The sequence below is a fragment of the Anguilla rostrata genome, chromosome 1 (assembly GCF_018555375.3).
Source record: "Anguilla rostrata isolate EN2019 chromosome 1, ASM1855537v3, whole genome shotgun sequence".
NCBI classification, from domain to species: Eukaryota; Metazoa; Chordata; class Actinopteri; order Anguilliformes; family Anguillidae; genus Anguilla; species Anguilla rostrata.
In genome coordinates this window covers 68,984,126-68,998,933 of record NC_057933.1, presented here as the reverse complement: position 1 = coordinate 68,998,933, position 14,808 = coordinate 68,984,126, and the positions used below count along the sequence as shown (strand labels likewise).

The following is a 14,808-nucleotide window of genomic DNA, read 5'->3' as shown; positions in this document are numbered from 1 at the left end:
ATGTGTGGAGTGCTGTAGTGGCATTTTAGTGTTATCGTCTCTCCTGTGAGCACGTCACTGACGTGCCCCAGGACTGAGACAGAGAGCTCAAGGCACAGGAAGGAGGAGAGAGGGAGAGACTGCAGAGGACAGACCAGTGGACTAACAGCCTAAGAAACTCTCCTGCCTCCCCCCCCCTCTCCACCTCTGCCCTCTGCTCTTAATGGAAGACCCTCCCTCCTTCCCTCCAGACTGGCCTGTCAGTCTTGTGTGCAGTAACGAAGGCCACGCCCTACGTGTGTTCAGAGGCTGCTGAGGACGGAGGCCCTGTCGAAACCGCTGGCCACACCCCCTGCGGTCGGCCCCGCCTTCGGCGCCCTCCCCCTCCTGCGGCCGCGGCAGGGAGTCGCCATCGGCGCTGAGGTCAGGGATGTGCGGCAGGAACCTTCCGGCCTTTCTCAGCGTCTGCCGCACACCTGGCCCCCTGAAGCAGCCAACAGGCAGAGCTCTGCAGGGACAGACACAGGCAGCGACAGGTGCTGAGCTGGGTTAGGGAGGAACAGAGAGGAGAGACCGACAGACTTCAGGAGAGCCAGGACTGACTCCCTGCACTGTAACACACCAAACCATTTACATTTTTCAAGTACAACTACAGACACCCTTACATTTCCCCCTGACATATTACCCATATATACAGCTAGATATTTATGGAAGAAATCCAGGTTCATTATGTTGTGTAACCCACCTGGAAATTGAAGCTGCAACCTGTGGCTTATGGGGTTACATCCTAAAATTACTCAAATGTGCAGCACAATTCTCAAAATCCCTCCTGTGTTAACTGGGCTAGTCCACATTAAAGGTCCAGCAAAGGTGGGGGGTTTTGACCTGGCTATTTCCAGGCTGCAGGGGTGTCTGGTCCCAGGCTCTGATCTCATGTTGGACCCGCAGGCGCCCCCTCCGAAACGACCCGGCTGCTAGAAGGTCCGTTCTCCTGCCGTGCAAGAACCCGCACGCCAGCAGTGCCGTCGGTGTTCCCTCGTTAGCGCGCGAGAGAGAGAGAGAGAGACAGAATCCCTGCGGTGTGCGTGTCTCGCTCAGCAGTGCGAGAGGGAACGCGCTCAGGGGCGCTGAAAGACTCTCCCAGGGCCCTGGCGGGTGGTCTGAGTGTGGCGCTGCAGGCTGTGGGTGGAGCTGAAGGAGAGCTCATACAAGCAACACGGGGGGTTCTTCATGGGCTGCGTCGGCCAGGAAGGCCCAAAGTGCACTCATCAGCATTACGTGTACTGTACGTCCGGGGTTTACAACTGTCACTGTCCCTTTACATAAAAAAAAGTGTCATATAGGACAAAGAACAATCCAATAGGAAGTCACAGGGCTTTTTTGTGGTGGATATCACACTTGTTTTTACAGTTTTACGTGAAAGTATATTGTAAAAGTACCGTTGGCTGAAAATTTTACAAACAAAACAACAAAAAAATTAAAAAATAATAATAAATTATCAAAAATCAACAAAACGGAGCAGTCTGAAGGATGCGCTCGGTGCATGGCGCCCCCTGGTGGCCGTGCTCTTCCCTCATGTGGGAGACGTGGTGGTCCCTCTCTGCGCAGCGGGTTTGGCGCCCTCTCTCCACTCCGCAGGGGCCGCCTCAGCGGCGCTGGCGGGGTAGTCGGGGTCCTTCTTCCCCTCTCCGTCGTCCCCCTCCTCCTCCTGCTCCCCAGCCCACTCCTCCCCGTCGGAGCTCTCCGTCTTCGCGGGGGCCTTGGGTTTTGGGAGGGAGGAAGAGGGCGGAGCGGGGGCAGCAGGGCTGGAGACGGTGTCTGGGGCTTCCGGTTTGACGGACAGGCCCCTGTGAGCCATCTGAGGGAGGAAAGGTGGAAAGGGATTATGGGAGAAAGAGGAAGAGATGGAAGATGACATAAAAGGAAGTGCTGTCAACTTCTGCTTGCTGTAAAAACGTATAGATTGTTATGCTCCATTTACTTGTGGTGTGGTATTTTGAGGATTTTAGTCCAGTATTGAAACAAAAAAGAACTGCTTCTAGCAGACAGTTAAATGTTAATATAGCAATTGTGAATGAAGTACTCATAAATTTATACAGTATATATAGACTATATTTTTTTTATGTACACATACAGCACACATCATATATACACATATGACACTTGATTTCAAAATCCAGACCCTGACATATACGCCAAACGGAAACGTAACCCATACTTTGATGTGTTCCATCATGGAGCCCTTCTGCGCGTACAGCTTCGTGCAGTCGGGGCACTTGAAGACGTGCACCTTCTGCTTGGCCAGGTGCGTGTCGAAATGGACGTAGAGCAGGGGCTTCTGGGTAAAGACCGTGTCGCACATCACGCACTTGTATATCATCCTGCAGAAGACAGAAGACAGCGGGCCCGTGAGAACATGCGCAGAAGGGCCCACGCAGTGCGCGGTACACAGATACGGACCGGGGGGGGCGCTCTCCGGCGGTTCGTACTTGGCCTGCGGGGCCCCCAGGGCCGGGTGCTGGGTGCTGATGTGGGAGTGAGCGCTGGGCGCAGATTTGAAGGCCATGGGGCAGCTGGGGCACTTGTGGAAGACCTCGCAGTGGGCCGTCTGGATGTGGGACTTGATGGAGTTCAGGCCCCCGAACACCACCTGACAACTGGAGCACCTGGATAGCAGAGCAGAGCAGGAGAAAGCGGGTGAAGCGGGAGGACAAGGGGCGGGGCAACGGGGAGGGTCACTGACAAGTGAAAGCCACTGATGCTGCCCCATGTGGAAATTCTGGGGCTGATATTAATAACCATTATTCAGCTGGCCATTTTGGCCAGTTCCACATTCATGGAAGAAGTAGAGCAGCGCAGACTTAACTTATAAAGGAAGAAAATAATGCAAATAATGCTAATTCTGCTTGTATCACAAAATATTTCAACCTGCTTACTTAAGCAGAGAGCATGGGAGCATTTTATTGGTTGGTAAAAATTACAAGTAATAAAATAATAATAGTAGAGGTTCAAATGACCGATTAGGCTACTTCTTGGGGATGACATTTGTAAGCAGGGCCGGGCCAGAATACTGGCTCATCATATCGGCAATAACATTATTGGCTGATGCTGCTTAGTTTGTTTATAGCTATTAACGGCAGATACAATATGACCCTAACAACACTGTGCATCCCCAGCTAATGGTGTAATAAACCACGATTCACTGCACTGATGGATGACTCAAATTGTCCCCTGTGAATGAAAGACCGAGACGCCTATGTGTGTGTGTACGCGTGTGTGTGTGTGTACATTTGTGTGTGTATGCGCGCATTTGTGTATGTGCGCGTGTGTGTATGCGTGTGTGCGCGTGTGTGTATGTGTGTGTGTGTCTGAGTCTGTGTGCGTGTGTGTATGTGTGCGCGTGTATGAGTGTGTGCGTGCCTGAGTTTGCGTGTGTGTGTGTGTGTGTGTGTGCGTGTGTGTGTATGCGTGTGTGTGAGTTTGTGTGTGTGTGTGTGTGTGTGTCTGAGTTTGTGTGTGCGTGCGTGCGTGTGTGTTAAGGCTGTCAAAAGTGAAAATATCATGTCAAAATATTCATGTTAATTACAAAACATGGGATCCAAAACTAAAACGCGGGATACAAAACTAATATTCGAATGCTCAAATTTAGGTTCGAACTTAAAAAAAAAAGAAAAAAGAATTTAGAATAGTTTTCGAACTTTGAATATTTTTTGACAGCCCTAGTGTGCGTGTCTGAGTCTGCGTGTGTGCGTGTGTGTGCGTGTGTGTAAGGCAGCACCTCAGTGACAGGCACAGCGAGGCGTGCGGGGCAGCTGACCTGTAGCCGATGCGGCGGGCGAAGTGCAGGCAGGCCTCGTCCAGGTGGGTCTGGAAGCTGGCGGGCCGAGCCACGCCGCCGCACTCGGGGCACACGTGCGGCGAGCGGTGCTTGTGGATGCGCTGGTGGGCGGCGGCACTGCAGGCGTTGGGCAGCATCATGGCGGGAGAGCACAGCATGCAGGTCTGCAGAGGAGGGCGGCCGTTACAGTACTCACTACAACAGCTGCACTCAGGGACGGGTCTGATCGAGACCAGCTTTCCCATGTAAACACAGCATACGGTCTCTGAACGCCCGGTTTGTACGCTCGTGTGTTGGGACTCACTGTGGTCGAAGCAGCTTTGACCTCCTGGAAGTGGGCCACCAGTTCCGTCTTCCCCCCGAACTGGGTGCGGCACTCGGGGCACTTGTAGTTGTGGTACTGCAGGCTCTCCCCCTTCTTGCAGGGCAGGGGCAGGAGAACCTGGGGGCTGTCGGGGGCCCGGCGGGCCGGGCTTGGCTGGGTGGCCTGGTCTTCCTTTGATAGGCCGGGGGCCGCAGAGGCCGCAGGGGCCACAGGGGGCACTGCTGTAGTAGCCGAGGCAGTGGCGGGAGAGGAGAGGGAAGGAGAGAGCATGCCTGTGACAGGCAATGAGCAAGAAAACGGTTAGTCGCCGTTTGACGAAGGACAGCAACAAACAGTCAACGTAGACAAAGAGGTAAACTACATTGCAGCACACGCAAAACAATTACACAAGTACAACTATCCATCAAGCTTTAGAGTTTGACACAGCACATCAGACTGATACCAACAGTCACAGGCACATATTCAAACCCGTAAACTTTAATAAGGTGAGGGCAACAAGACCACTGCAGGACTAGTATGATGAGAGGACCAATCAAAAGCTTTGATTCATACTTCTGTTCATGCTGTGAAAACACATTCCTGGACAGCGCCCAGCTTGCTGAATATTTGCCACTGAGAAGCAAGCAGTCGAGAAGGGAAGAAACTCACCGATGGGCGTGGTGTCCTGCTGGCCAATCATCTGCTCGATAGAGACGGGGCGCATGACGAGGTGCGAGCACTGCATGACCAGGCCGCGCTCCTTGTGCTCGCGGGCGTGCAGCAGCAGGCTGCACTTGTTGAAGAAGGCCAGCCGCTTGGCGCAGTGGTTGCAGGTGACCTCGATGCGCAGCGAGCGGCGGTCGTAGTGCCGCGCCAGGCTGCGCTCCAGGGCGAAGGCGTCGCCGCACTCCAGGCAGCGGTAGCCGTTGGCGGGCAGCGGGAGGCTCCACTCGGGGGGAAGCGGTGTGGAGAGGTCGGGCCGGTAGCTGGGCAGAAGGTTCTTGCTGTTGAGGATCTTGTTGAAGGCCTCCACCAGGGTGGACTGGCTGCGGGAGATGACGGCGCCCGTGCTGTTGACGATGGAGACCGGTTTGGATGCCTGCGGCACCGGGGCTGTGGCAGGGGCGCCATTGACAGTCTTCTGTCCCACGGGGCGCACGCCGATCCCACTGGTCCCCGTGCTAAATTTGGGGGATGCGGCAGCAGTGGAAGAGGATGATGAGATGGAGGGGAGGGCTGCACTTCTGGTGATGTTGACGGCCGTTGTGGAGACCTTGGACTTTTCGGACGAAGATGCCATTTTGTTTTGGGCCTTGCTGGCCGCCATGAGCATGGCAGTGCTGGCATCCTGGATAGTTGACACTGGTAGGATGTTGCCTTTGGTGAAATGCTGCTGGGAGCTTGCTGCTTGGCCAGTGGAGGAGGGGGTACTAGTTTTCTTAGGCCTGTTGGCACCTTTATGCCCTACGGACTGAGCTTTGGAGGCATCCTTGGAACCCACGGACCCCGCCCCTTTACCTGCCACCCTTGTCACTGTTCTGGTGATGCCCCCCGTGGAGCTCTTGACCGTCTTGATGCGGACTTTGAGAGGCCTGGAGGAAGCAGCAGCCGTAGTGGTTGAGGAAGTCACAGTTGTGGTAACGGTAACCGCAGAAGAAGCCTTACCTCTGGTAGCAGCTGCCCTACCAATATTCTCTCCATCATCCACGTCCATCTTTTCATCTTCTGTCCCGCTAACCTGCTCTAGCGCGCTCTCTGGGTTGAGTTTGTCGACAGTCAGCCCGGCGGCCTTGCTCTCCAGGGCCTCCCCAGCTTCTTTCACTCCCTCCATCTCCCTCTCCACAGAGCCCTGGCGGGCGGCGGGCAGCGGAGAGGAGGCCACGGCTGGGCTCAAGCTCCTTTTCAGGGATGTGGACACTGATCCCGTGGAGACCGCTGAACGAGGGGCTTCAGGCTCTGGACTTTCAGGCGAGTCCCGCTCCTCGATCACATGCTCCAGACCTCGGTCCCCATGGGTGGGGCTCTCTGAGTGGGGTGAGGGGAGCCAGCTCTGCGAGGCCTGGGGGCAGGTGGACGCGGAGGGCGAGGACGGCGCTGGGGCGACGTCTCCCGTTTCGGTGTAAGCGGACGTCGGGGGAGCTGGGTGAGAGTTGAAGATTCTGGAGGGGGAATGATGGCGACGGGGGAATTTTGGAGGAGTGCAAGCCGGGGAATCGGGGCTTTCCTGGATCACTAACGGACTCCCGAAATCAGGGTCCGAGTCCTCATCATCTGATTCCAAGTGACGGAATGCGACCCCTTGGCCGTTAAAAGGCTGAGAGGTGGGAACCATGGGTGAAGAGATGGTCCCAGAGGGGTGAGAGCCCACCTCATTCAGGGAGGACTGAGAGAGACAGGAAGCGATGGGGTGGGAGGATGAGGGGGTGGAGGGAATCGGAAGCACAGGTAAGGGGGCGGGAAAGAAAGCTGATGAGATCCCAGCTGACACAGGGCCATGAGAGGAAGCAGTGTTGGAAGAGCCCAGAGCTTTGGATGGGTCAAGCCCTTCCAGGCCAGCCTCGTGCTGCTGCTGCTGCAAATGCAGCATTTTCCTGGCCTTGCCTATGGGATCCCCAGGACTCTGAGCCATCAGGGGCTTCAGTCTGTTGAAAATGTTGGCGCCGTGTTTGCCGGTGCTGGCCGATTCCACTCCCAGCCCATTGCCCCCTCCCTCGCTGGCAGTTTTTGGAGAGCAGGTAGGCCATATTTCCCCGTTAGACTGGGTCTGGGCCTGACGCAAGGCGGGGTCGGTGGAAGCTGCCGTGGCCTCGAACCCATTGTGGACGAGCGGCTCTGAGGGGGCCATTCTGGGTCGGGCGCCCATGACAGCTCCTCCCACCCCGTTCCCTGGCCCAGCTTCTGCACTGCTGCCCAGGCCCTCTTTATCCAAGTCTACTCCCGCCTCTCCAAAAACGTCAGGACGCACCCTGTTCTTCACAATTACACTGACGACAGGGGGATCGCCCTGCGAGGAGAGACCCAAGGTTTGGGGGTGGTGCTGATGGTCTGGAGGGCTGGGGGGTCTTAGGGAAGGACCTCCGCTCCCTCCACCTCCTGCCCCACTGCTGCCTGACTTTCCCACGCCCCCCGCAGCTCCATGGTGTCCCTCTGCTTCCTCTGGGGCAGACTGGATAGCTTCTTTTGCATCAATGTCCGGAATGTCAAAAGCCGCCAACAAGTCGTCGAAATCTGGGGTCTTCATGTCCCCCATAACGGGATAACGGACAAAAACCTGCAGGACAAAAAGGAAAAACCAGATGAAAAAATGATCAAGTGTAAGAACACGAGCAAAGGAAACTCAAATTCAGCTCTCTTTGTAAATAGGTTCCGTAAAATTGTTCAGTAATTAGCGGTTGAAAGCAAATCATGTATATATTAAAGCAACTAAAGCAAAAAATGAGAGCACTAGCAAATTAAAAGTGCAAAGAGAACAACGAAAAAGCTGTTAGTCCTGTCATGGAAACAGTAGTACGAAGGAGGTACAATAGCATAGCATTGCGATACAATCCACTACGGTCCACGCATTGCAAACAAAAATTATGGAATAAATTATGGAATCAACGACCAAATAACCACTTTTTAACGACAAAAATGATCTTGATTCTATATATTTTTTAAATCCGTTCAAAACAGCCACAGTTTAACCTTACCGGTCCTAGAGACTCGGGGTGTTTCATTTATATTGTGATATCTTGCAGCGATACAGCCATTCACTCCGACTGTAATGAACTAGCTACTTTTTCCACAATTTTCTCCTTGTTGTACAAAAAGCTAACAAAAAGAGCGACCACCGAAATCTACCAAAACAGTTTACAGCCATCTTATTTGCTGCCTGCATTAAGGCAGCGCTATAACTACAGACTAAACCCAAAAAATCTGCACAGCGCGAAGGGTCATACAGATAGCGGCCTTATCGGGGCTGCAAAGCTTTTGTTTTGAGGCGATCTGGCGTGCTTTGGTCCTATGCTTATGTTTCCACGTGCCTAAATATACAGTGTTGCGTAAGAAAACAGATTGCAATTTGGGGGTTTCCATGAGAAATGTTTCATTTGTTTACCTGGTTCAGAGACTCCCGACTTTCCTAGCTCGTTGCAGCGCCTGAGTTTGACGTCACTGGAGAAAGGCAGGTCCTGACAGCCAAAAAATTTTTTAAAACGTAAATCCTGACTTCGTGTAATCATAATTATGTATTCGGTATGAATTAGTCTTGGAAAAATATCAAAATCACAATGATTTATAAGTCATTAACATTTTGCACGTCTTCATTAATCGTAATCAATTCATTAATCGTTCATTTTTCTTCTTAGACCTTAAACTATGACTTTTTTTTTTTTTTTTTTTTTACACCAACAGAACGTCGGCAGCAGGTTAAAATATTTACATTTCTTTAAGTGTTGCGATTGGACTCTAAAACACGCGTTTTTCCGACCCTCCACTCTGAGTGCAGCTGATCGATTTTGAACTGTTCGTTCGTCCATATAAATCCTACGGATTTGCTCTGATTGTAAACCCCACCATTTCTACACAATACATTTTTATCATAATCCAATATCACAACACGGGGTGACTACCGGAAATCCGACACCAAAGATGTAATACAAATAGTAACGGAGAGAAAAGGAAAAAGAGCCTTCATAGCTAAATTTGTTCATTTTTTTAATGGCAATGCAAAAAAAAAAGAAAAAACAAGGCGGATACGTAGTACATAAGGGGAAACGCGTTTGTGTGTTTACACGTTTTCGTTGAGGTCATCAATCAGTCATGATCAGAATTACCTACAACAAAGTGTGTGTGTGTGTGTGTGTGTGCACGTGCATGTGTGCGTCATGAGATCATGTTTGTTTCAGGTTTTAAATGTGTGCTGGTCCAATTGTCAGTTAGTGAGGTCTCAGTGTAGGTCTCATTTTTTCTTCTCCTCATCCCTCTTGTCCTCAGGTGGCTTGGAGCCTGTCTGTGAAGCCAGGGAGCCCATGGCGTTGCGAATGGCTTCGTTGTTCGGATCCACGCCTGGCAGGTTTTCCAAGACACTTTGCAGGAACTCCGGATCCTGCATGTCGTAATCGTCTTCCTCCTATAGAGGGGGGACAAACCAAACTGCCATTGAAGGGTGGAGGGGCACCACTGACGGCCAGTTATATCATGGGGAAAAAAACACGCATATAATTTACGAATTTACACCATTGAAAACAGCCACACCTTAACAACAGATTCTGCAGTCTCCATGGGGGCCCCAGTGTCCATGTCCAAAGTCTCAGCTTCACCATACTCTGCTCAAACATATTTGATATTTGGTGGAAGAGGAAGGGAGGGAGGAGCAGGGAATGGGAGAGGGAGAGGGAGTGAAATTACAGCTGGCGGAACACAACACAGCATCCATAAAAAATGGTACGGGCTAGAAAAACAATAAATTTCAGCAGTGGTAACCCTACAATTTACAATTTAAACATTTGGATGCTTTTAGCCAAAGAGGCTTACAAAGTGATGTTAATCTACCAATGGCACCCCACTAAACACGGGGCAGTCTATGCGGTGTGAGTAAAAAGAGTGAGAGATAGTGTTGCGCTGTGAGTGAGCAGCAGTGTGGACGGTGATTGTAGCATACCACCACCAGCCCCCTGCAGGGACATCTGCATGGCATAGGCAATCTGCTCTTCCTCTGTCATCCGGCTGAAGTCCGGCAGGCCTGGGGAGCCCGTCTCCGGCTGTGCCACCGACATCTGCAGCAGGGCCTCGTCAGACTCTGACAGAAGGGGTAAACAGAGAGTGGAGAAAAGATCAGTATGCTGCACCCACCCAGATACAGCTCCAACAAGAGCATACAAAGAAGAATATTTTCAGCCTCCCCTCTCTTTTTTTCTAACTCTCCATCTTCAATTCAAATGCCTTTCATCCTAATGATCAAACTTTTCCTTACATTCTGCAGTAGATGAGGTTATAAATTTGAACAATGGGAACAGTCCGGCTCCTGGTGAGCTGGCGTTGAAAATGGTTCCTCTCGTGTTTGGACCAATCTGTACTCTACTACTCTGAGAGCAGCAGTCCTCCTGGGCCTGCTGGAAATACCGTTTTCCACCAGCGCAACCTCTTGGGACAAATGTGTTGTGACCCCCCACCCACCCCACCTCCTGCCCTCACCTCCTCCTCTTCCCCTTCAGCCTGTGATAGACCCTGGCCCCTGCCCCTCACTCACCGTCTCCGGTGGGAGTGGGGACGCTGGCGTCTCCTGTAGACACAACAGCTGCCCTGCGCGCCTCCTCTTCCTGACGCTGTCTCTGCTCCTCCATGGACACGCGCAGCGCCTACAGACAGGGAGGAGCTGGCTCTGGTTACCGGTACAGCCACCACAGCATCAAACCGCACACCCTCAATTACTGCGGACGCATTTATCAAAGAGCGTCCTGATTTCATGTTTCCCTCTATTCCTACACCCTCCCTCTCCCTTCTCACCAGTGCTAGCTCGGGGTCCGCACTGGGGTCGACTCCAAACTCAAAGTCGTTGGCCCCCAGGCCCAGCACAGAGCCTCCCTCCCCGGCCAGGACGGGAGAGGACAGCAGGGCGTCGGCCAGGCTCGGGCCCGGAGATACGGTCACCAGGTGGGAGCCTCCGCCCTCCTTCCCATTCAGGGCGTTAACAAAAGCAGTCAGCTTCTCTGTGTTCCTCTCCTGGGGAGTGACCAACACGAAGAGTCCGCACAACAAGCGATGAGAAAGACACAAGGGAGGATGAAGAGAAGTGAAAGGGCGCATGAGTAGAAGAGAACAGAGTGAACATGGGTACTTTAAGGAGGAATAGATGAAAGGTGATTCTGTGGAGGGTGTAGGCAGCTGAGCCTGGTGAAGGTGGGTGAGTGCAGAGAAATGGTCAGAAGGTGAGGGAAGAAACAGGGGGATTAAGAAAGAGGGGTAGTAGTGCTTGATGTGGCACGCTTACCTCTTCACCGAAGTTGATTACGTCCACACTGACTTTCTCTTTCTTCAACCGTTTGGCCATTTTAACCAGCTGTACAAAGGAACAAGAGGGTGAATGGGTTAGAGATTTCTGGCTTACAAAACAAATACAAAGTGTTCCATGCATGCCTTTTGTCTTCTGGCTCAGAGAGACAGAAAGAGACAACACAAAGTGAAGGGAAACTCACATCCTTCTCGTTATCCTCCACTGGACTTCCCACGAACGCAATGATGCGCATCTTGTGGTTCTTCCCCTGCCTGTGTTTCAAAGCCAGCTGGGGAAGCAGAAATCAAGATGGCAAGTTACAAAGTGGCAGCCTTACTCGATAGTTGATCAACAGTTGAAAGGATCTACAGCATCACTATAGACATAGGTCCAGTAAAATTTCAAAAGCATGCACATCCTTACGAGAAAAACTTCTAGAATCACATTCTGTTGTAAATATAAGTCTCAAAAAAGTTTCAGGAATTTAATGAGGCATTTCCTGTGTTTAAAACATTAAAGTATTTCAAATGCATTTTTAAAGGCATACTATGCAGGAGTTTTACCTTGAAAATATTATGAAATAGCCATGTCTATGATGCACTGGGTATCTCTGCCTTTACTTAATTTTGCTGAATGCAAATTTACCTGTATTTGTTATTCTACAATGTGTTTGGGACGCTTCCGGGGGCAGCACTCTTTTCTGTATCAGGAGGGTTGGGTGTGGCTACAGAGCAGCAGAGTGTTTGTTGCTAGCTAGCTAGCCGCTGTAATGGCTCAGATACAATGAAGCAAAAAGAAGCCGGCAGGGCTCATTCGGGAACTAGAGTCAACCTTGGAATTGCTTTTCCTCCAGGGTGTCAGCCGAAGTTAGCCAAGGGGATGAAAAGTGTTGCGGAGTTGGCTTGTTTTCAGTTGGACCCGTAAGTAACGTTATCTCTAGCTATCCAGCTAGTTATCAGATGTCTGATGTTATTTCACCAGAATGTCCAGTTTTCAAATTATTTATATAAGTGGTTGTAATGTACAATGGAACAATGTAATGCCCAGTCAGAGTAATTGATGGGAGAAATTTACTGGTAGTTTCTAATGAATTTTTTGTGTCTGTGACTCGGTTGGGAACTCTGCGGTGAGTAGACGGAGTTGAAGACAGGGAAAGTGACTTCTTTGATTGTAAACACAGGAGAGCAAGGCTAAAAGAAATTGCTGCGTAGTATGCCTTTAACCAAGGTCTTCCACTGTGTCTAAAGCTCTGCACTACAGTTGATGTCCCAGATAACGCCCTTGTTTAGTTACATGTCCAATATACAAAAAGAGTATAGCAGTGTTACTCACGTGCGCCACCCTAATGCCTGTGCAGAAGCTGATGGTGCCACGCAGCTGGATAGCGTGCAGTTTGGAGAGGATCCGCCCCGTGTCAGGGGTCAACGTAGTGAGCACTTCACAGTTACTACACACATACAAATACAACATTTACTTCACTACTATTGTACATGCCATTACATAGCAAGGGACAAACAAAAGATTCATAGAGCCGAGCATAGATATGACAAGCACCAGCTCATCTTGCACACAAACAAATTCGATTATTTATCCATTGTGATCAAATGTAAAAACATATTAGTGTTGGCTAACAGTACTGCATAGTTCAGGATGGGCAAGAAAGACTGCATCACTTCACATACTTAATGTAAACTCCTGTTTATAACGTGACGAGGCAAATGATATGCATCATCTGTCTTTTAAGCTAAATTTACTGATAAGCTCACAAATCACGACTGACGGGGGTGCTGGAGCCTATCCCAGCATGCATTGGGTGAGAGGCAGGAATACACCCTGGCCAGGTTGCCAGTCCAGTACAGGGCACACACACTATTCACTGACACACTCATACCTAGGGACAATTTAGACTCTCTAACCCTAACCTAACCTGCATGTCCTTGGACTGTGGGAAAAAACCCACACAGACACAGGGAAAACATGCAAATTCCACAAAGCAAGGCCCTGGCCAGGATTTGACCAAGGACCTTCTTGCTGCACCATCATGCCACCCATTGTGTGTTTTTGTGTGTATTATTAAAAAAAAATAAATAAACACTTGAGATATACATCTCTTTCAATAATAATAGTGCTCACAAATGTACTAGCAGACAGGCATAGGCCTTCTTACTTTGCCATTGTGATTAGGCCCACGTTGTTCTCAGGGTTGCTGCGGGTCTTGGAGTGACATACAATGTTGACAGCGTCCTGCTGGGCTTGCAATCTTGTGGGCAAGAAGTCTCCATTCCGCATGTACTCACTGTTGTCCACACTGAGAGACAGACATTACAAAGACCAATTCTGAAATTAAACTTAAATTTTACATGAAGTCGTCAAAGCTAATTTGGGTCAAATACGTAATATTATTTTAGCAAGTGTGATTAAGCAGTTGACAGGCTTTGACTGAATTTAATCCATTTTGATATATTATTAACTGAAGTCACTAGGTTAGGTTAATGGCGCTTCAAAATATACACAGCTGCCTAGAAGTATGTAGGAAATAAACATGGTGATTCTAGTTCTGACACTAGTAAGAGTCTTCTATGGCTTGTGAAATAACAGATGACTGACATTACCGTTCGTTCATGTCAACATTCTATAGCTAAATGCAAATATCACGGAAGAATAAGGAAAACGCGATAAACTTCCAAGACTAATCGATAAAGGACATAACTAGCCTGGGAACAGCGATAAAAACAGATACTGGAGACAAAAGACGAAACTGGCATGCAAGCTACCAGGTTCATTACCAAGCTTGTAAAATAGACTGGAAACAAAACAGAGCAGCCAGTTAGCTCAAATAAATAAAAAAACATAAATGATTTAGGTTAAGGTAGCTCGGTATTTACTCAACCAGCCAACGTCGGATAAGTTCGATAACTAGCTTCTATTACTAAATATCTAAGCGTTTGTTTTTTTGTAGTTACCTAGCTTTCCACTACGTTGGTGACATTAGCTAGATGTCTTTGTCAGACAGTAATGACTCAGGAAAACAGCTAGCTAACTAACCAGACAGTTTATCCGGCTACGACACCCCATCCCCCGTTTATTGTAGCCAGCGTCCTTAAATCTAGCCACATTTCCCATCTTCACCAAATCAATACACATTACAACTTAACAGTAGCCACATTTTAAATAAAAGTTAAGCTGTATATTGCTTTTAGTTTCTTACCAGACCATAGTACTTTCGAGTACCATGTTTGCAAAGGCTCTACTGCTCACAGAGATTGGTAACTACACATCTTCCCATTGGCTACCACTAGGGCTCTGGGTCAAGCCAAATCTGTAACCCGGATACAAAGTAGAGGCGATGTATTCTGGTAAATGTAGTCATCAGGCGCTAACGGGCCTTTTCGAAAAAAAAAAGAAAAGAACTTACTGCCTGAACATGGCGAGGGCCTCCCCATTTCATCTCATTCGTCGGTTTGGTGTTTTATCCTCTGCTTCATCTCCTTACAAATATCACAGCAGTCAGGTAAATCCAATGGAGGTCTGTTCATAGGTCCATCAAGTCATGGCTAAAATAACCTAGACACTGCTGATGGGGTTGTAAATGGTAAATGGACTGCATTTATATAGCACTTTTATCCAAAGCGCTTTACAATTGATGCTTCTCATTCACCCATTCATACACACACACACACACACACACACTCATACACACACCAACGGTGAAAG

The 14,808-nt window shown here is 49.7% G+C and overlaps 2 protein-coding genes across 3 annotated transcripts; both read right to left on the bottom strand.

The window, feature by feature from the left end:
* Window positions 1-8,658, bottom strand: znf687a (zinc finger protein 687a). 2 transcript variants are annotated; one of them, XM_064353557.1, is made up of 7 exons: window positions 8,218-8,658; window positions 4,791-7,392; window positions 4,122-4,414; window positions 3,797-3,981; window positions 2,469-2,645; window positions 2,198-2,360; window positions 1-1,837 (listed from the first exon to the last, which is right to left on the bottom strand). In XM_064353557.1, exons 2-7 carry the CDS (start codon window positions 7,369-7,371, stop codon window positions 1,553-1,555), a joined length of 3,684 nt encoding a protein of 1,227 aa, XP_064209627.1. In that variant the 5' UTR covers window positions 7,372-7,392; window positions 8,218-8,658; the 3' UTR covers window positions 1-1,552. The 2 variants fall into 2 exon arrangements, with proteins under 2 accessions (XP_064209627.1, XP_064209616.1); XM_064353546.1 differs by lacking the exon at window positions 8,218-8,658 and adding an exon at window positions 7,811-8,189.
* A 141-nt stretch (window positions 8,659-8,799) lies between these two features.
* On the bottom strand, window positions 8,800-14,460 carry LOC135264743 (26S proteasome non-ATPase regulatory subunit 4-like). Its single transcript, XM_064353569.1, has 10 exons — window positions 14,303-14,460; window positions 13,262-13,402; window positions 12,427-12,541; window positions 11,297-11,383; window positions 11,092-11,160; window positions 10,608-10,823; window positions 10,351-10,459; window positions 9,763-9,900; window positions 9,357-9,427; window positions 8,800-9,231 (listed from the first exon to the last, which is right to left on the bottom strand). Exons 1-10 carry the CDS (start codon window positions 14,326-14,328, stop codon window positions 9,061-9,063), a joined length of 1,143 nt encoding a protein of 380 aa, XP_064209639.1. The 5' UTR covers window positions 14,329-14,460; the 3' UTR covers window positions 8,800-9,060.
* Between the last annotated feature and the right edge of the window lie 348 nt (window positions 14,461-14,808).

Bases quoted from the DNA above. Each gene is read 5' to 3' on its own strand.
- znf687a (XM_064353546.1), bottom strand. From the start codon at position 7,837: ATGAAACACCCCGAGTCTCTAGGACCG. The intron at 2,646-3,796 runs GTCAGCTGCCCC...TCTGCTATCCAG, and splicing joins GCCCGCCGCATCGGCTACAG to GTGCTCCAGTTGTCAGGTGG. The intron at 1,838-2,197 runs GTATGGGTTACG...TTCCTCCCTCAG, and splicing joins CCATGATGGAACACATCAAA to ATGGCTCACAGGGGCCTGTC.
- LOC135264743 (XM_064353569.1), bottom strand. From the start codon at position 14,328: ATGGTACTCGAAAGTACTATGGTCTG. The intron at 11,161-11,296 runs GTGAGTTTCCCT...TCCTTTGTACAG, and splicing joins TGGAGGATAACGAGAAGGAT to CTGGTTAAAATGGCCAAACG. The intron at 9,232-9,356 runs GTGTGGCTGTTT...CCCCCTCTATAG, and splicing joins CTGCAGAATCTGTTGTTAAG to GAGGAAGACGATTACGACAT.